The sequence below is a fragment of the Globicephala melas genome, chromosome 9 (genome assembly GCF_963455315.2).
Source record: "Globicephala melas chromosome 9, mGloMel1.2, whole genome shotgun sequence".
In the NCBI taxonomy this organism is placed as follows: domain Eukaryota; kingdom Metazoa; phylum Chordata; class Mammalia; order Artiodactyla; family Delphinidae; genus Globicephala; species Globicephala melas.
The window spans coordinates 75,552,088-75,573,363 of record NC_083322.1 but is presented as its reverse complement, the minus strand read 5'-3'; the positions used below and the strand labels follow the sequence as shown (position 1 = coordinate 75,573,363).

Here is a 21,276-nt window from a genome sequence, read left to right as displayed (position 1 = left end):
AGGGGCTCCTGGACCAAGGCCAAGGGGGGCTGGAGCCAGTTCACAGGCTACTGCAGGGTCCACAGCCAGGACCCAGGTCTTTATCCCTATTAGTTGACTCACGGGGAAGCAAGACTCCTCTTAGGTCCCTTGGCATATGATGCTGGATCCCACAACTCCCAAAAAGGTACTTTTGTCTGTGCTTGGATGCCAAATTATGTCCTTGAGGGAGAAACAAAGGATGTCTTATTCCGCCATGGGGCTCATGTTACCCCTCAAGGGTTTGTTGATCTAATCTACATTTCTTTGAGAGTGTGCACTTTCCTTCTCCTCAATTTCTTCTTTGGGATTTACTGGACCATGTCCTCTGCCAATTCTTCCTTGGAGGTGATGGCATTTTCTTCCTTTCAAAATTCTTTAGATAGTAACAATACCAATTATTTAAAATAAATATGGCAAATACTGCTCCCAGCTTGTGACTCTCAATCATGTTTATAGTGCTTTTTGGCTTCTCTTTTTATAGTCAGAGTATCATTTTCTGGTGATATTCTCCTTTTTCATCATGTTTTCATGATGATGTATTTAAACTTATGGCACATTTTAATCACCTGCCGCCAGAAGGATCAACTTTGGAAGAGACCAATTACTGGGAAAAGTGATGCATTATCAAAACAGAAAAAGAACTGTATTTTTAAAAATGCAAAAGTATTAAAATCCTATAAGAGCAATGCAAGATATTCAACGTACATCAGAGTTTACACTTCACAATTGTCCATCCTCTGCCCCATCTCAGCCCCTAAAATCCTGTATTGATCTATGTGGTTGGTTTGACAGCCAGCATAAAGTGGAAATGCAAGAATCAGCAGGATCAAGTCCAAGAAGAATGAAGCCAGATGGCTTTGTAGAACCCAACGTGAAAAGACATGTACAATAGGAATTATTACACTGTTTAACCATTCTTACAAAAATTAATGAGAGTTTTAAAGAAGTCCTTTTTTTAAAGTGCAGAAATGATCTTCAGTAGTCCAACTGGGAGACGACAGATTTACAGGCACTTTAGACAAGATGACTCCAGTCATATAAAAGTTTAGTTTTATTATAGGCACTTTACACAAACATTCAGTACTTTTTGCTACTTCTATAATCTTTTAGCAAGGTAGTCAGTTACAGTCTGAATAAGAAAATATAAACAAAAATTATACACTTTATTAACAAAATCTACTTTGAATGATTCTATAAATTTTATAATGCAATTAAAACCATTACTTTTCTCCAACTGATGCTGTTTCTTTCTGTTCCTTCAATTATAGTCTCTGAAAACTCTGAACTGGGTGGAATGATCTTCCACTGCAGCAGGAAATGTTAAATAAGTAACTCTACATCGTTTTCCCAGGAGGTGCTCACTTTTTCAATTTTGATTAAATGCCATATTTTAACACAAATATTAGGCAATATTTAATAGCTCATATGGTCATAGTTCGCTAGCGCTTTGCTCCAGCCTGGACACTGACCATGGAGAAATAGATGCCTTTCTGTGCCAGCAGCTGCTGGTGTGTGCCGTGCTCCTTGACTTTGCCGTTCTGAAACACCACTATCAAGTCTGCATTCTGAATGGTGGACAGGCGGTGAGCGATGACGATGCAGGTGCGCCCTTCTTGGGCTTTGTCCAGGGCTTCTTGGACAACCTGTTCAATAATCACACAAATTAACTCTGATCATAATAATCCACTCCCTTGAATTTCTCCTCCATAACAAGCCTCACAATTAATTTCTCCAACGATACGTGCCTCTTTAACAGTGGTGTCAATGGAATATAACATAGATTTTACAAAGCAAGGGATCTGTCGTATCAGAAGAATACTGAATCCTAATTTGGTTTATCTCAGAGTTATGACTATAAATACAGCCTATGCAATCATTTAGAAGCACTTAGTAGTGTGCCCAGCCTTGTGACATCCTTCTGGTCTAGCACTACAGTAAATACAGGAAGCCTGAGCACAGGCCAAACACAGCCTCCTTGAATTTTGGTATTTTTAAGATAAAAAAAAACTCAGAATGAGTTTATCTTTCAGACACCTGAACACTCCATTTCTTCTCAAACTGAAAACAATTGCTACTATTTACCTTCAAGTACAGTCAGCTTTTAACACTGTTCTGTGCTTCCACTTTTTTATATAGTTGTTGAGGAGATGCTGCCAGTAGAAATGGGACTATGGCTCCTGAATGCAGCTTTTTAGATCAATACAAAGTGATCCGGGGCTGACTTTTGGAGCACAAGCATAAGACTAATCTGCCTTGTTTCATCTTAGTTCTCTTGAATGACAGCTACCGAAAGTGTTTAAATTCCACTGAAAGTAACAAAACTCAGTATCTGGCTGAATTGTGTTCTCTACTGTAGAAGACAGAAGCATAAACTTAAAACCTTTTAAGGGACAACTGCTTCAAGTGTGAATGAGTCCACGTTAAATTCTTACCTTTTCACTTTCTGTATCCAGAGCTGATGTAGCTTCATCCAGAAGCAAAATACGAGGCTGTCTAACAAGGGCACGAGCTATCGCAATGCGCTGCTTCTGGCCACCAGAGAGCTGAGTTCCTTTGTCTCCTACTCTGGTGTTATATTTCTGTAAATAGGGTTTTGTTATGATGAAGAGTAGAACTGATAAAGTTCTGAAATAGAGTGTGCTTGCAGAAAATAGGATAACCACTTCCACATACACAAAAAAGTTTAGGTTCAGAAGCTAAGAATGGGTTGAAGGAGAGTTAAACAACAAAAACATAGCTCTCAATGGCAGGATTAACCTCTCTTCTTGAAGACAGACGTTTGGGTCTTAAAAGTTATGCTTTAGTGTAGACAAGTCAACATATTTACGAGGAAGATGACTGTTGCAATGTGAGGCTCTTCCAGCCTTCTGGTTTCATTGCATTTGGGACAAAGATTGGTAGGAGGAAGGAAATTTGATTTTAACAGGCTATGCATAATAAAATAATTGAAACTCATTTTATTTATAACCAGCAGGTGATGCTCTCTGCATTATTTTAAAGTGAGGAAGGACGCAAGAGGGAGGGGATATGGGATGTATGTATATGTATAGCTGATTCACTTTGTTATACAGCAGAAACTAACACACCTTTGTAAAGCAATTATATGCCAATAAAGATGTTAAAAAAATAAAATGTCGATTATGATAATATCCTTTTAAAAAAATAAAGTTAGGAAGGGAAGAAATTCTTGGGATGTTAGCCTTTTGTTGTCTGTTTTTATAAGACTATCTCCAAAGCTTCAACAATTTTAATGGATGCTAAGAAACTCTATTCGATATCTAACTTGAAAAGCTGAAATCTCCTGATTGACTTTTGTTTTCAGAGTTCTCCTGAAAATTTTCACATATTGTTTCCCAGAGCAGATAATGCTCACTAAGTATCCAATGTGACAATAGGACAGGAGTTAATAGGGTATGTAGGGGAGAGCAGAAATGTAATGTGTAACCTAAAAAAACCATATTATCTTTTTATTTTCAGGTCCTTGCCAGGCTGAAATGTTAGTCAAACTGTGGGCTCTGATTCTGACATCCAGAGTTTGACTTTAAAATTCATGTTCCACTTCCTACACTGTTGGTGGGAATGTTAAGCTGGCGCAGCCACTATGCAAAACAGTATGGCGGTTCTTCAGAAAACTAAAAATAGAATTATCGTATGATCCAGCAATCCCACTCCTGGGCATATATCCAGACAAAACTATAACTCAAAAAGATACATGCACCCCTATGTTCACAGCAGCACTATTCACAATAGCAAGACATGGAAGCAACCTAAACGTCCATCGACAGATGAATAGATAAAGAAGATGTGGTACATGTATACAATGGAATATTACTCAGCCATAAAAAAGAACAAAATAATGCCATTTGCAGCAACATGGATGCAACTAGAGATTATCATACTAAGTGAAGTTAAGTCAGAAAGAGAAAGACAAATACCATTATGATATCACTTATACATTTCTGGAATCTAAAATATGACACAAATGAACCTGTCTACGAAACAGAAACAGATTCATAGACATAGAGAATAGACTTGTGGTTGCCAAGGGGGAAGGGGGGAGGGGAGGGATGGAGTGGGAGGCTGGGGTTAGCAGATGTAAGCTATTATATATGGAATGGATACACAACAAGGTCCTACTGTATGGCACAGAGAACTATATTCAGTATCCTATGATAAAACATAATGAAAAAGAATATTAAAAAAAGAATGTGTGTGTGTGTGTGTATATATATATATATATATATATATATATATAGCTGAATCACTTTGCTGTACAGCACAAATTAACACAACATTATAAATCAACTATCCTTCAATTTTAAAAAAATTCATTCTATGTAGGGTTGCCCATTTTTACTTGCTATTTCTGGCAGCTATTTCTGGCACTCAACATAGAGCTCGCCACCTGCAGGTGGAGTAAGCGAGCCCAGGGGAGGTTCCGGCAGATGCTAGCGACTGGCCCAGCCCAGAGCTGCAGCCACCAGGGAGGCCAGAGCACTGGAGCAAGTCCCATGAGGGTGCAGAGGTTGCCAGGCTGCACTGCCACAGTATCGACCCTGTTGAGGCAGATAAAGGCAGGGCTGTACCCCTGAGAGGAGGAAACTAGACCAGCCCCCTGCAGGGTGAGGTAAATCCTAGTGCGAACCACTCAGGTGAAGAAGTAGATCCTTGGACAGAAAATAGGACTTAAGTGGTTTTGCCTTCTCTTTCCAGGTCTAGACATTGAGGAAGAGACTTATGATGTCTACAAGTGTGCTCCGTAGACAGAGCCCAGAGCCCAGAAAGGTAGGTCCCGGTGGTAGACAAAAGTGAGAGGGGCAAGGTATATTTCATAAGCTAGATAATAATTACTCTCTGTATTTGCCTTTGTTAACCCCTAGCCCAGTGGTTCTCACACTTTACCTGCATCAGCATCACCTGGGATATTAAAACACAGATTGCTAGACCCTACCTCCAAGTTTCTGATTCAGTAGGTCTGGGGTCAGGCCTGGAAATCTGCATTTCTTACAAGATCCCAGGTGACGCTGATGTTCTGGCCCACGCCCAGACTTTGAGAACACTGACCTCGCCGTGAGTAAAGGGAATTAAAGTTACATGCTTTGAATGTTCTAGCCTTGGGAAGGGCCAATTATCCACAGATGGGCTAGAAGGTTAAAGGAGGGGAGTGGACAACGCCTCTTCCCTGGGGCCTATGATGTGTGGTGACAGCAGTTATCCAAAGAAGAGCTTCCAGAAAAGGAAATCTTGGGAAAGGGTTGGGGCCGTAAGGCATTGCCATCTTTCCCCATGAGGAGAGGACCTTCTCCGCCAGTTTCAGGCTACTGAGCTTTATATTTTAGTTCTTCCTTAAAATAAAGAACATAACTTATGATAATGGGGGCGGGTGGGTTAGAGAAGATAGGTCTAGATTGCAATGCAAAATACAGGAGCTAAGAGGCTTAAGAGAGGGCAAGAGGTTCCATTTACCTAACTTCCTAGGAGGAATTCAGAAGGCATCTGTGGGACAACAGCCCAGGGAAGTTTTCAATAATCAGCCCTACAAGCAGAGGTTGGGGCGCATGGAATGTGCAATGGTGAGAGATGACACTCCAATGGCTCAGCCTTCCTCAGAGCCTTCTTTCTGGCACGGGGCCAGTTCCCTGGCCTGGCCTGACTCCACAGAGGGAGGTTTGAGGCTTGGGGGAGAGCGGCAAGGAGGCGGAAGGAAGGAAGGTTGAGAGAGAAATGGTGGGGGAGGGTCACTCTTGCTTCTGTGGGCCCTACACCCAGACTTGGAGGGAAAGGCCTCCCAGGCATATGTATTTTTCGGTAAGGTTGCTCACAGGGAGTGAGTCGGGTGATCAGGTAAACATCGCATCCACTGGGGATGGGAAGTGCAGGCAGATGCTTGTATACAGGTGGACGTGTGTTTTAGTTGCTCATTTCACCTTTGGGATCCAGCCCTTTTGAAGTCACAAGCATAGGCCAGGGGGGCTGCCACAGGCTCCCAGGTACCTTATTTGGAGAGAGACTTACATCAGGCAGCGTCTCGACGAAGGGGTGTATGTTGGCCTCCTTGGCTGCCTGCACGATCTCCTCCTGTGACACGACCCGGCTGTTGTCCCCGTAGGCGATGTTCTCGCCGATGCTGCAGTCAAACAGGACAGGCTCCTGGGACACGATGCCCATGTGTGCTCGGAGCCACTGGACATTCAGGTGCTTTATTTCCTTGCCGTCAATTAGCTGAAAACAAGAGATCACAGATCATCTTCAGAACCAGCACATTTTTTGAATTTAGCAAAATTAATATCGTTATTTCATACACTAAGACTGCCAAGTTATTATGAGACTTTTGTTGTTGTTTTCCGTTTGGATTGTCAAGGTTAACTGAATAAGGTCATAATTGTATGCTTTGAGGAACCATCATATTTCTTCTGTTTCAACCCTATGCATGTGGTAGGCAGAATAATGCACCTCTCCCCCATCCAAGACATCCATGTTCTCGTTCATGAAACCTGCGAATGTTATTCACAAGTGTAGATGGAATTACGATGTAAGGTTGCTCGTCAGCTGATCTCAAAATGTCGAGGTTACCTTAGATTATCCAGGTGGACCCAACATAATCATAAGGGTCCTCAACTGTGCAAGAGGGGGGCAGGAGAGTGTGTATCACAGTGGAGCAATATGAGAAAGACTCAACCGGTCACTGCCGGCTTTGAAGATGCAGGAAGAGGCCACGGGCTAGAAAAGGTAAGAAAGCAGACTCCCCTAGAGCCTTCAGAAGGCACAGAGCCCTGCTGACACCGTGACTTTAGCCCAGTGAGATCCACTTCAGACACATGACCTCCAGAATTTTTAAGATAAATTTGTGTTGTTTCATCCCACTAAATTTGCTGTCATTTGTTATAGCTGCCACAGGAAACTAATAAAATGCATTCTAATTCTGGGATGTATTCTGACATCCTTATTCTTATGCACTGATTTTTCACAGGAAAAGTAGCCACCATTAGATTGGAAATAACTAACTGCTATACCGTAGAATAGGTTTGTAGGTCACGTTTCTGATCTGACCTGTTAGTTAGGATCACATTTTTGAGGACTTAAATGAAACAGAAGTGAGCGTCGGAAGGTCGCTGTTATATCTCTAAATCGTTGTTGATCTTAGGAATGTGAATTAATGTCTCTTAGTTTCTTTGTAAACTGGGAATGATAATTCCTAAAGTCAAAGAATTGAGGATTAAATGAAGTCATGTATGAACCCTACTGAGCACAGTGCTGGGCACAGGGTATATGAAGGACTGTCTGCGATTTGGATCTGACCCAAAGGAGCTGGAGGGAGAGGCTGCCCTTTCTCTAGTGACCTGTCTCCCCTTGGATTATCCTGCAGAAGCCTGGGGCGTACCCATAAAGCCTGGTCGACAATAATCCTTGCTCTCTGATGCAGATGTGTCTGCCCCGAAGACCTACTTTGCAAGAGAACGCTGGCATTCAAGTGAGAGCTGTTCATCCTCCCTGAAGAAGACATCAGTGACTCAGCTTTGAGCGTTTATAATAGTGGTGATGAGTATGTCCTGAGCTATATATACACTTTGAATCCCGTGTACCTGGCTGGGTGCCTCTGGGAGACAGCTGGCCAGGGGTAGGGTACAGTCTTTGCTGCAGGAAGACAGCTTCTGTTTGTGAAGCTGGCAGGTGCAAGGATGGATGGAAAACACACGCATGACCTCATTAGTACCAAGCCCGGTTGCCATGGAGACTATTCCAAGCATCTATGCTCCAGGCTTCCTCACAGTGTTAAGTGAAGGTGGAAAGTAGAGAGTGAAGAGAGGCAGGAAAAACCATACAAGTATGTGGCAAAACAGCAGATCTTGTTAGATGGAACAGTGTGAAAAACGGAAATCTGAGGAAAGAAAGAGTAGTTTTTTTAAAAAACTTTTTCCCCAGGCTTATACCCCTGGGAGAAAAAATAGACACCATCAAACGAATACAGTCAGACAAATATGACTGATCCCAGCAAGTTTTAATGAGCTTCTCCATCACACTGCATACAAGAAGACGTTTGGGCCTCCTCAGCCCCATGCTACACACAGCAACTACAAACTATTTAAAACCTGTGTTTGCTAGGAATCCTTTCCTTAGGGGAAACACGTTTAGAAGACCAAATATAAAAAGATCAACGCAGAGCTTCTTTGGCTGCGGCAGATGGCCCTCTGAGGGAAGACCAAGGAAGTCCAGGGCGTCAGTGAACACTGCTCGGAAGATACTGGTCCTGGGACTTCCCTGGCGGTCCAGTGGTTAAGACTCTGCACTTCCAATGCAGGGGCTGTAGGTTTGATCCCTGGTTGGGGAACTAAGATCCCACATGCTGTGTGGCATGGCGGGATTAAAAAAAAAAAAAAGATACTGGCCTAAATAAAAACTTAAAGTAACACACTGACAATAACACACTGACAATAACAATGGAAGGCCAAAAAACAAATAAATGAACAAAAACAATGAAAGCCTAAATTCAAATGACGAGCTATCTCTATTCCAAACTTAAATCTACTACATGATTTCAGTAGCACAATCAAATGTTAAATATGTATTATCCTGCTGTATGTATTGACTCTGAAATGGTAATCATAGATAAAATATTGAGCATCGACTATATTATAGGTCCTGTTGTAAGCACACCTCATGCCTTCTCTCGTTTAATATTCACGACAACGCTCGCGAGGTAAATGCGAGTTTAATCCCCATTTTACCGATGAGGACATGAGCAGAGCTAAGTCACTTGTGCAAGGTCACACTCTTAGTGACTGAGGGAGCTCGGATCGGACCTACACACTACAGGTTGGATTTTAGCAACACAGTGTCTCAGAATTGAAAAATACTTTCTGTCTTCCCTCAAAAGAGCAATGTCTCCATCTTAGCCCCAGCACCCACTGGGTAATACCCAGACAACAGGCTGCTAACTGTGTCCTAAGGGGGAGAGAGGACTCTGGTGGCAGCGCATAGCATGGGCCAGCAAGGGAAGAAAGGATAGGTCGGGGGAAGACTCAAACCAGAGTGAGTCTCAGTGAAGCTAATGAACTTAAGATTCAAGGACGCCCATTTGCAGGCAAATGCTGGGAGCTGAACGGTGTTCTGGATGGAAGGGAGCCCAGTTCTTCTGGGTAAGCATTTAGGATAACCTGCCTAAAAAGGAGAGGGACCAGAATCTTTAAGGTTTCAATATTTTGTTGTGAATTTTTCTCATTTGAAGGAAATACTCACTTTCATATCTAATTGTGTGTTCATAACTTTGTATTCTTTCAAGTAGAGTCCCTGAAATTGTATAACTTTCAGGCCCCACCAAACTTGGAAACTCCACTCTCTGAACAATTCCATAGCTTGGTTTTGCAAGACTCACCACAATTTGATCTAAACCTTTTAAAGTTATCAGTTCAGAGGTTCTCCACCTCTGGTTTGCATCAGAATCACCTGGGAAAAATCATAAAAATGAAAAGGCTAGGTCCTGACCTTCATAAATGAGCCGGGGTGGCTGTGTTCTCTAGTAGCTCTCTAGGCCATTATGATCCACACCAACTTGAGAACCTCTGCTCAGGTCAATGTTTCTCAGAGTGTGATTCGAGGCTCGCTGATGGTCATGAGGATTTCCCGACCTCCTCAGGGTCAAGTCCTTGCTTCAAATGATCATTATGATCAAATGATGCTCAAATGCATAGACTCATTTTTTATGGCAACAAGAACAAATCATAGGACTTCCCTGGCGGTCCAGCAGTTAAGACTCCATGTGCTTTGGGACTTCCCTGGTGGCACAGTGGATGAGACCTCCAAGCTCCCAATGCAGGGGGCCTGGGTTCGATCCCTGGTCAGGGAACTAAATCCCACATGCATGCCACAACTAAGGAGCTGGCCTGCCACAACTCAGGACCCCACATGCCACAACTAAGAAGACTGCATGCTGCAACTAAGGAGCTGGCAAGCTGCAGTTAAGGAGCCCACCTGCCACAACTAAGACCCGGTGCAACCCACCAAATAAATAAATAAATAAATATTTTTAAAAAAAGACTCCAAGCTTCTACTGCAAGAGGTGTGGGTTCAATCCCTGGTGGGAGAACTAAGATCCTGCATGCCACGAGGTGTGGCAAAAAAAAAAAAAAGAAAAAAGAAAAAAAAAGAAAGAACTAATAACCTATTAACTGAGTTATTCAGGGTCACTAATTGACATTCATAAACAAAACCTGGCACATTTACTAATGTGTATCGAGGGCACTTCCACTAAGAGGTCTGCCTGCTGTGGAGCACTTGGCAGTATTTCGAAGCTCTAGTGCAAATGCACAGGAGCAGATCACCGTACTCCCTGCAATGGAGGAGGACACTTTGTTTTCAGGGCATGATCAGTGTTGTCTTGAGATGGTTACTGTCCTATACACTCAGCATTCACTTCCATATTCTTCTGCGTCTGTCCTTCCACATATCAAGGGAGTGGAGGACTAATAACTGTTTCCCAGGCTCGCTCCTGGTTCTAGAAGTAACTGCGGTTCTACCGGTGAGATGCAGTGTGCAAAATCTGGGAGACAGAGGCCGTGGTAAACTAACACCTGTGTTTTGGCAGACGGGAGTTTTTACAACACCCAGACACTGGTCTTGTGTCTTCAGGTTTGGAGCAGCTGTGACACTGGCATCATTTCCTACAACCTCCTGGCCACAGGACTCCAGCTGAGATGCTGTGATTTGAATGTTGGGAGTGCTGACTTTGACTTTTACTTCCACTCTTCCAGCCCTTCCGGTGATTCTGTAAGCACCGAATGCCCCTTACTGAATATGTATCTGCGTGAAATACCTAGAGCAGCTTCTGTTTCCTACACTGAACCATAACCGATACGGTCCATGTTTTAAATTTCGCTCCCCTTGTGCTTATGAACACGGAGAATAATCATTCATTTCTTGACTTTCTTCTTGTCTAATTACTGCACGTATGTTTACCATTGTTGTTTTCAACTCCAACACTATTAACGCCAAGTGTTTTTTCCCACTACAGTGACTGTGAGTGTAGTAAGGGTGGTGGTGGGGAATTCTTTTGGTCTTTCCTAGGTGGGTTATCATCAAAAAAGTTTGAGAACCATGACTCTAATTAAATCTGCTATTTCAGCCAAACTGGCCTATATGCTGCATTGGGAACAAATCAGTCATCAGCCACAGCTCACGTCATCTCTTTCATCGAACGATGCCTTGATTGCTCACCCTTACAGCTTTAAGCAACCAGCTCTAATTATCCCTTAAGAACTAGCTCTAGGCCTATCTTCTTTAATGAACTCATGGAAGGATATGTCCCATCTCTTCAGTTGAAATCTTTGAGGACAGACACCATCCCCTGTAACTCATTAGAGCTCAACATTTAACACACTGCTTAAGAAATGTCTCTTAAGGACCACGATCAGTGTCTGAGAGCTAAAATTTCCTCCTCTGATTGCTTCCTGTGTCAGCAAGGTTTTCATTGAGAGTTCTCTGCCCAAACTTTAACCACGAAATTGAAGCATGAAGTCAGAATTCACAGAAGATATAAAACAAGGTAGTACAAATAAGGAACAAAGCTTGAGGAACAAAGTTTCCACAACTGTCAAAGAATGGACTGAGTAAAGGCATAACTGTCTGTGAATACAATAAGAAATATTTATGATAACTGTGACTACCGTGGGGAAGTGAAAAGGGCCCTGGCCTACAGGATGAAAATTCTCTTTTCACATCAATCATTAATGCAAGTAGGGCCCATATAGAGCTGGCAAGCATCGGTCTGACTATCCAAAGTAGGTGTCCATCCTGGATGGACAGTGCCCAGGCCCATTCCAGTTGTTGAATATTTTGAATATCACCTCTGAGTTTGACCAGTAACTCAGTGCCTACATAATGAAAATGTTTTCCTCTGAATTCCATTCCTACCTAGTTTGATTCTTTTCCTAGTCCCCATTATAGTCATTTAAAAATCCACTACTCGGGCTTCCCTGGTGGCGCAGTGGTTGAGAGTCCGCCTGCCGATGCAGGGGACACGGGGTCCTGCCGCGGTCCGGGAAGATCCCACGTGCCGCGGAGCGGCTGGGCCCGTGAGCCATGGCCGCTGAGCCTGCGCGTCCGGAGCCCGTGCTCCGCAAGGGGAGAGGCCGCAACAGTAAGAGGCCCGCGTACCGCAAAAAAAAAAAAAAAAAAAAAAAAAAAAAAATCCACTACTCCCAGGAGTTCCCTGGCGGTCCAGTGGTTAGGACTTCACGCTTTCACTGCCATGGCCCGGGTTCAATCCCTGGTTGGGGAACTAAGATCCCACAAGCTGTGCAGCACGGCCAAAAAATCGTAACAGTAATAAAATGTCACTACTCCCTTCAAGACTCCTATGTCATTCCCAGTACCTAAGACAGTCCCTGACACGAACTTACTGACAGTTTATTGAATGTTGCATGAATAAATCTGACCCTTCACTTACTCTTTTAGTTCAGGAAACAAAGGAGAATCCCTCTATGTTCTTTATCTGTTTCCCAAATTTGTTGATCTCGCTTTTTTTCTTTTTCCTTAGAAGATGTTTGAATTCCCTCTCTCCATCAATGGTTTTATCTCATCCTCAGCCATAAAAATGTTCAAGATTCCCCATGCTAAACATCTTCCCTGGGCTCTGCCTCTCCACTCTTATTTTCCTTTCCTTCTCCTTTGATCTTCTAGCTAGTCTACACTTCGCTCAGTCTCCATTTCCCCTCCTGACCACACCTCAGCCATGCTCAACTGTTTCCTACCACCATCACTTCACTGAGAAGACTGTGAAATGTCAGAGGCAGCCCATTCATTGCCAAATCCTCCCATGTGTTTTCAGTCTCCGTCTTACCCCATCTCTCCACGACATTTGTCAGTGCCGACTACCTCCTCCTTGTTGAAACCCTTCCCATCCCTGGCTTCCATCTTACTAGTCTCTCTCAGCACCCCTCCTCTGTCTTTCTGGCTTTTTTTCCTGCATCTGCTCATGTAAACTGAGACCTAACCAAGGGAAGGGGGATGGCTGGTAAAAAGGCTGCTTGCAGAGGAAGGCAGAGTAGCAGGGTTGAGGGAAAGGCTGGAGAAGTTGGCTGGGGCAGTGGACACAGCTTGGAGACTATATCTAGGATGTCAGACTTTAAGTGGGACTACTGTTTAAAAGTTTGTAAAGCCACGGCTTATAGTTGAGAATTAAATACATCTAGGCAGGGGTTTCCCTGGCAGTCCAGTGGTTGACACCTTGCCTTCCAGTGCGGGTTCGGTCCCTAGTCGGGGAGCTGGGATCCCACATGCCACACGGCCAAAAGGCCAAAGCATGGAACAGAGGTAATATCGCAACAAATTCAATAAAGACTTTGAAAAGTGTCCACATCAAAAAAAAAAAAATCTGAAAAAAAAATACATCTAGGCATTTAGAAGATGAAAAAACTGAAATGAGCTGAATAAGAAAGTGTGCTCAGACCTAGAGATTATGACACTAAGTGAAGTCAGACAGAGAAAGACAAATATCATATAATATCACTTATATGAGCAATCTCAAAAAATAATACAAATGAACTTATTTACAAAACAGAAATAGACTCACAGACATAGAAAGCAAACTTAGGGTTACCAAAGGGGAAACATGGCAGGGAGGAATAAATTATGAGCCCGGGATTAACATACACACACTACTACATATAAAATAGATAACCAACAAGGACCTACTGTATATGCTCCCTATAGTATAGGGAACTCTACTCAGTATTCTGTAATAACCTATACAGGTAAAGAATCTGAAAATGAATGAATATATGTATATATATATAACTCAATCACTTTGCTGAGTGATTTACAATACTGTAAATCAACTCTACTCCAATAAATTTTTTTTAAAAAGAAGAAAAAAAAGTGTGCTCACCACTGTTCCAGCCAAGGGGTCGTAGAACCGCTCCAGGAGCTGGACCACCGTGCTTTTCCCACAGCCGCTGCTGCCCACCAGGGCCAGCGTCTGGCCCTTCTTCACCTCAAGGCTCAGCCCCTGAAGCACTGGGATGTCTGGTCGAGTGGGATAGTTGAACACGACTTCATTAAATGTCACATTTCCTTCCACTGTATTCTAAAATCAGAACAATGACAGTAAATTTGATTGCTGCAATCCTGAAAATTCACAATAGCCAACCCTCTCTACCGCTAGGTATCAGAAGGTAGTGAACTTGTACTACAGTCGGGCTTCATTTGTAACTGCTAAAATGTAATACATAAGATCTAAAAGGGTCAGTGTTTTCATAGCATGTCTCATTAACACAATACAAATGTGAAAACTCAAATCTGTTCCCCAAGAATAGGGTCACCTACATATAATAAAACCTGATTAGCAGGAGTTGTGTATAAAATGGGCAGTATTTCTACATCCGTGTGGCTTTGTTCTACAAAAGTACTAGACGTTAACTTGTATTATCAGCATTTACTAAAAGGAACTAAAAGGACAGAGGAACTTTCATTTTATTACCACCAAATAAAAAAAGCACAGATTTTATTAAACTTCCACTTAGAATACTAAAATTCATCAGTTAGGAGCAGATCACATAATCAAAACATCAAACTGACCGGCTTCAGGCCTTCCGTGCTGTAGCTGTCGATCACAGGGGCTTTTTCAATGATCATGATGACGTGGGCTGCTGACACTTTGGCCTTGGCATAGTCAGGAGCAAATGAACTGACCTGACCCACAGCCATCGCGCCAAAGACAATGGCTGAGAACACTCTGCCAACGACAAAGGCAAAATGTGCAGAGTTAGGACTGCAATGCTAGAAAGGTGACACTCCTACACCCAGAGAGCACTGTCTCAAACAGTCACAACACGTTAGTCAAAAAGTTTCAAAAAAAAACCCAAACACTTTTCCTTATAAGTTCATATCGGTATAACTGATTGTAAATTGACCCCATGTTTCATCTCTCTCTGTGTCCTCACCTTCTTGTAAGTGACTTTGCAGCTCCTCCACTGAGGAAGGAGAATTTGTTTTCCTACCCTTTGAATCTGGGTTGGCCTTGGAATTTGCTTTAGCCAACAGGATGTGGAGGAAGTGACTGTTGCCAGGTCCAAGCCTATGACTCAGGGGGCCGTGCATGTTTCTCTCTCTCCCTGCCACTACCACAAGCCCACCTAGCTGCTGGAGGACAAGGCACAGACAGAAGAGTGCCGTGGGCCCCAGCCAACCAGCCTGTTACCCATTGCACACAAGAGCGAGCCCAGCTGAGATCCACTATGCCCAGATCAGCAGAACTGTCCAGCTAACCCCCAAACTTAAGGGCAAAAATAAATGTTTATTATCGTGTGTCACTGGGGGATAGTGGGTGGTTGTCATGCAGCGTTATTTGTGGCAATCAATAACGGATATAGGCGTTCTGCTGGATTACATCAGATTCTTAGAAAACCTGTGAACTGTACCGCAGAGAGTTCCTTAAAGAGTCAGCTATCACGCTGCTTGCAAGACGCATCGACATTCTTTTTTTTTTGGCCACGCCCCACGCCTTGCAGGTTCTTAGTTCCCCCACCAGGGATCGAACCCAGGCCACCACACTGAAAGCGCCAGCTCCTAACCACTGGGCCGCCAGGGAATTCCCTGCATCGGCGTTCTTAATCTATGACATGGGAGTCATAGCAGCTTAAAGTTGGGAAGGACTTCACAGAATGTCAAGTCCAGCTCTCAATGCTTGTGCCAGGGCACATCCCCTAAGCTAGCTTCCATCCTTGGTTTTAGGACGGAGGAAGTTTGATTGAGGAAGTCTATTGTTAAAAAGTTCCTTTTCAAACCAAGAAAAACGTACATCCTTTTGCATAATACATCCCTTCAAAGTACTGGAATATTATTTTCAAAACCCTTAGCATCTTTGGTAAGTCCCTTCATTTTCAACATTTCAGCCGCCCTTCTCTGGACACGTTTATCAAAATGCCTTTTTAGGGCTTCCCTGGTGGCGCAGTGGATGAGAGTCCGCTTGCTGATGCAGGGGACATGGGTTCGTGCCCTGGTCCGGGAAGATCCCACATGCCGCAGATAGGCTGGGCCCGTGAGCCATGGCCGCTGAGCCTGTGCGTCCGGAGCCTGTGCTCCGCAACGGGAGAGGCCACAGCAGTGAGAGGCCCGCGTACCGCAAAAAAAAAAAAAAACCAAAAAAAAAAGCCTTTTTAAACAGTGAGTGTAACATTAGGAATCTCCCAGAATAATGCCATGAGTCCATCAGGTCCATTCCTTTGCACTCTATTCCTGAGTTAATGTAGCACACAGTGTTTTTTCTTTTTAATAGCTCTACATAAATCACACAGATGGTTCATCTTGGTCTTGTTATCATTTAGACCTGTGGAATCTGTTTAAAATGGACTGCTCTTCAGCCAGGTCTCCCCTATTCCTTACTTGGAAGATGGATTTTCCGAATCTGCAAGTCCAAGAGTCAGCAATTTCCATCAATTGAATACCTTAACCTCAGAGTAAAGCGATATATCAGATAATTATCTCATCAAAGCACCGATGCCAATGGTGCCTGGTTTTGATCTTTTGGTTATAGTTATAAATAGCACCTGCATATCAATTATCAGAAAGATGTTGAGTGGAAATTTTAAATCTTCTGTTGGAGTCATCCTGAGAAAACTGTCATGCACGCACAAGTCAATGTCTAAATAGGATGGAAATACTACACTAACACATATTCCCAGGCTTCGATGATGCCGCTTTAAATGTAAAACTGTATCACCACTAATTATGGTATGGTATCAAAGGGCAGCTCAGCCATCACCAAGCCTAGACACTCGGAAAAATTACACGTGTTTTTCACTACCAAACTGCATATTTTAGTATTTTAGAAATATTAGTTAAGTCCAGGTCTCTCTCCTCCTGACTGAGGTACAATTGTCTGCATTCACAGTGATGGGGCAGATACTCCAATCGAGCTTCCTTTGTCATTTCTGCATTTCTCCAGCTCTTACCTTCTAACTGCTTTTCTCTTATGAAAGAAAGCAAATTTATCCTAGAATCTTCCGGGGCTCTCAGAACTCAGTGCTCCACACTCATTCTCTGGCCGCCCTGTTTAGAATCCTTTAAAAGGAACCAGGTACTTGGCCCCGGGTTAGGCTTCTTCCCAAAACACCCAGGCCTTCTGGAAACTCCTCATTGAATCACCACCCCAGCTAGCCATGGATTCAAGAAGGTCAAATGTGTGAGTCAGCATCGGGGAGAAGGGCAGACACAGATTCCCCAAATGAAATGAGATGCTTCCAGGATAATACACGGAGACTCAGAGGCAAAATGCCATCTTCTGAATCACCAAAATCTCTTCATGAAGCTTCACAGTAAGCTTTTCTATCCAGGCATGAAATGTGCGCCTCGGTTCGATTCCTAGAGTTAACTGTAAAGACGACCCCCATACTTACAAGAGAACATCCTGAAAGTCTATGATGCCATGTGCCACCAGGTAGGCGCCAAAACGGAAACAGCCAGCGTAAGAAAAATACATCATTGCCTGGGTGATGGAAAACGTGATTCCAAAGATGTGTGCTTTCCTCAAAGAGTTTCTGAAAAGAAGACATTCTGAAACTTACTTGACTTTCAATTCTCAGTCCTTACAACGTAACCTTTCATGGGTTAGCAGTGGGGTATGAAGGTGTAGCAGACAAAAATGGGTTTCGTCTCCAAAACACTAAGTTCGGTCCTCACATCACCACTTGTGAGAATTTAGGAAAATACCTTGTCTCTGAACCTCAGTGTCTTCATCTTTAATGGAGAAGTAACCACACCTCAAAGCATTAAGGTCAAGTTAAAATAAGCCAAAGACAACAAGAAGAGTTTGTTAGGGATTAATAAATTCCTTCCCTTTCCCCCACCCATGGACATATAATACGTACGTACTCTACAGTAAACATTCGTTCAACACACGTTGACCCAAAACCACAAGCTCGAGGGACCATGAAGGGCCAACACAAAGGAACCAGGCATGTTCTTGCCCTTGGGGACCCAGGAGTCAAGTTGGATTGTTATTTATGCAATGGAAGTACCTTATGAATCATGTGTTAAAGGAAGAAAGGAGAAGCACTAAGCCTCTAGGGGAGTTAGAGAAGGCTCTGCAAAGGAGTTAACACGTGGATTCTCTGATCCACATGGAACTGGGCGATGTGGAGGTGCGAGAGGCTGGTGAGTGGGTTGCCTACTCCTGCTTTAATCAGATCAACTTCTGCTTTTATCTGTTTCATATATTGGGATTTCAAGTGAATTTTTTTCATAAAAAAAGACTCTACTCTCATTTTGAAAACTTTGAAAACCCACTGATAAAAGAAGAAAGGAGACTCAGAGACTCAGTGCTTATGTTCACATCACTTTTTAGAGCCCTCACTGTGAGTTCATTAAAGGAAGAACAGAAGGTCTGCACGAGAGAAGGGTAAAGAGAAGAAGGAAGGGTGTACCCAGGAAGACCACCCCTCAGGCTCCACAGATACCTCAAATTTCATGTTCCACAAAAAACTCGTTCCCAGTGGGAACATATAATAGCATCGTCATGCAAATGTAGCTAGTATCAGAGTCATTCTCAACATCCTCTCTCCCTCCCCTCCCCTCAGTTATCTGCTCTTACAGGCTCTGCCTCAGAGATGTCCCTGCCTTAGGTCAGGTCTTGTGATTCCTCTCTTGGATTAATTATAATTGCTTCCCAATTGGTTCCCTTCTAGAAGTCTCTCCACTTGTTCCCTACCTTCTGGCCAAAGCAATCTTCCTGAAAACAAATCTGGTGATTGAAAAACTTCCCATACTCCCCTCCCACTCTTCAGTGCTTATTACCTGTATGGTACCTGCAAACTCAGGGCATACATATATTCAAACTTCTCCTCCCGAGTCAAAGAAACAACAGTTCGGAAGTTTTCTATTGCTTCCGTGGCAATCTGTAACAGAGAATGTCCCGTTACTAAAGGCACCAAGGCCAACAGTGGCAATTAGTTTGAATTCCATATAAGAGATTCATAAAATTAACTTTATTAATAAGTATTATTTACATATTACATATTAAATAATATTTATTATGACTCCTGAGTGTCTTTGCTATAGAAAAGGATACCAAGTGACTTATCAAATCGAGATTTAGGTCTGGAAGGAAGATGGGCTAATTCAAACTCCCCTCTACAGAAAGAGAAACTGAAGCTTCAACAGATGAAGGCCCTTACCTAAAGCCACATGGCTTTACAGTAGCAAAATTAACCTAAGAACTCCGTATTTTATCTCCATTGCAGTGCCCTTTCTTCTATGATGGTCACATTTTAAGTTTATAATTATTATATATATAAAAGTTATTATAATGTCATTAAATTATAATATTATTAAAATACCTATAAAACATAATGTTTATATCTTTCTCTGTATAATTGTCATTTGAGACAACTAAAGAATATTTGGAAAATATTGAAAAGACAGGGAAGGTAATGAAAAGTGACATACTGGTGTATTTTACATAATAGCTTACATGTTGTTATTTTCTAAACTATACCTGTTTAACAAAATTGGGCTCAAGTTCTATGTTTGGCTCCATAGCCTTCTTTTCTACCTTAACAAATAAAGAGACGTTTCAAAGGTCATTAAACATACATTAACAACGGGATGTTTAAAGGGCCACTTACTATCCCAGCCAGCTAAGCAGTCCTTTACTGCTGAACAGAGCTTTCAATTCTTATGAAAAATAATGCTGTGATAAACATCTTCATACATAAACGTTTGTCCATATTGAATTCTTTTCTCTTTTTTTTTTTGAATTTTTTTTTGAATTATTTTCTTAGGAGAAGTTCTGAAAAGTTAAATTACTAGGTCAAAGGGAATAAACTACTTTTTAAGGAACACAGCACATATTATCAATTGGTTTTCCAGAAAGTTTCTATCTATATTTTAATTGAATTTAACTTCCAACAAGGCTATTTGACTAGGACAAATACATCCTTTACCACCTTTTGGAGTCTGGGTAAAAGAGCTATGGAAAATACAAGAAACATCAGCGTACAAAAGGAGATTTCAGCCTGCATCAGCATGAGACCCTGAAATGCCCTTCTATCTTGTTCTCCTCATCTGTAAAATGAGTAGGATGGACAAGAGGGTCTCTGAAGTCCCTCTTAACTCTAATTCCAAGAGAAATAATTTTTAGAATTATAAGTCTAAATTATAAATCAGTAAGAGAAATTATCCTTATTGTTTAACACGTTCTTCTTAACTCTAATTCCAAGAGAAATAATTTTTAGAATTGTAAGTCTAAATTATAAATCAGTAAGAGAAATTATCCTTATTGTTTAACACGTTCTTCCTTTCTCTGGCCTCTACACTGGTCGGAACTGATTCTAATACAGACACATTCAATTACATGAGAGTGATTTACAGCACACACACAAAAAATCACAAACCCAAAATCTTACTTATTCTTTACTGAATCCTACACAAATACCTAACTTCAAAGATAATAGTGGATATTTGATACGACATTGTTGGTTTTAAAGACTAATGCAAAAAATATTAGAAGAAAAAAATTAATACCATAATCTTCAAAACAAAAAGATATTTAAAAAATAAAGTTAAAAATATTATACTCTGACCCAGCAGGCCAAGAAGATTGTACTATGTTTACCATAAGCTACTAACAATACAGGAAAATGTCCAGATTCAATTTATGTCAAAATATTTTATAAAATTCTTTACATATTATAAAAATAGTATATACTCTTTTTAGAAAATGCTAAAAGTATAGAAAGCAAAAAGTTAGAGGAAAAAATTGACCTCCAGTCAAACCCCCAAAGACAATCCTTGTTCAGACCCATGGTAGAAATATTTTCAATTATGAGGCTTCAAACAAAGAGGTTTTTTGCATCAGTAAGAAAATTCAACAAACTATAACAATGTCTGCTGAAAAACAGACTTTACTGTAAATTTCAGTGTAATGATTTTAAGAAATATTTTCTGCGCACATTCTTCTAAGGCAGGTCTGTTTTGTTTGTGATTGGTTTGTAAATGTCATTGCTTTTTAGAGTGAACAGCCCAATAAAAGAGTTTATGAGTTACAGACCTTGAAAAGTCAGTAAAACAATATAATCACTAAACAACTGTCTTTATCTTGCCACACGATGAAGCAATTAGGAAAAGGATTAATTAGTACTCTGCATTCTTGCAGCTTCATTTGCTCCAAGACTTTTATTTTTTATTTATTTTTATATATTTTTTTTTGGGGGGGTGGCTCCAAGACTTTTAAATAGAGATTCAGTAATCACTATCGAGAGAGAG

The 21,276-nt window shown here is 41.8% G+C and overlaps 1 protein-coding gene across 3 annotated transcripts in view; it reads right to left on the bottom strand.

Moving 5' to 3' along the window:
- Window positions 1-1,054: 1,054 nt before the first annotated feature.
- ABCB1 (ATP binding cassette subfamily B member 1) overlaps window positions 1,055-21,276 on the bottom strand; it is a 110,783-nt gene continuing 90,561 nt past the window's right edge. For all 3 annotated transcript variants that reach the window (XM_030857023.2, XM_060304723.1, XM_060304724.1), the window contains 7 exons: window positions 18,808-18,908; window positions 17,412-17,552; window positions 14,593-14,749; window positions 13,904-14,101; window positions 6,037-6,243; window positions 2,454-2,600; window positions 1,055-1,664 (listed from right to left, as the gene is read on the bottom strand). In XM_030857023.2, coding sequence (XP_030712883.1) covers window positions 1,461-1,664; window positions 2,454-2,600; window positions 6,037-6,243; window positions 13,904-14,101; window positions 14,593-14,749; window positions 17,412-17,552; window positions 18,808-18,908 — 1,155 coding nt within the window. In that variant the 3' untranslated portion in view covers window positions 1,055-1,460. The remainder of the gene's footprint in view (window positions 1,665-2,453; window positions 2,601-6,036; window positions 6,244-13,903; window positions 14,102-14,592; window positions 14,750-17,411; window positions 17,553-18,807; window positions 18,909-21,276) is intronic.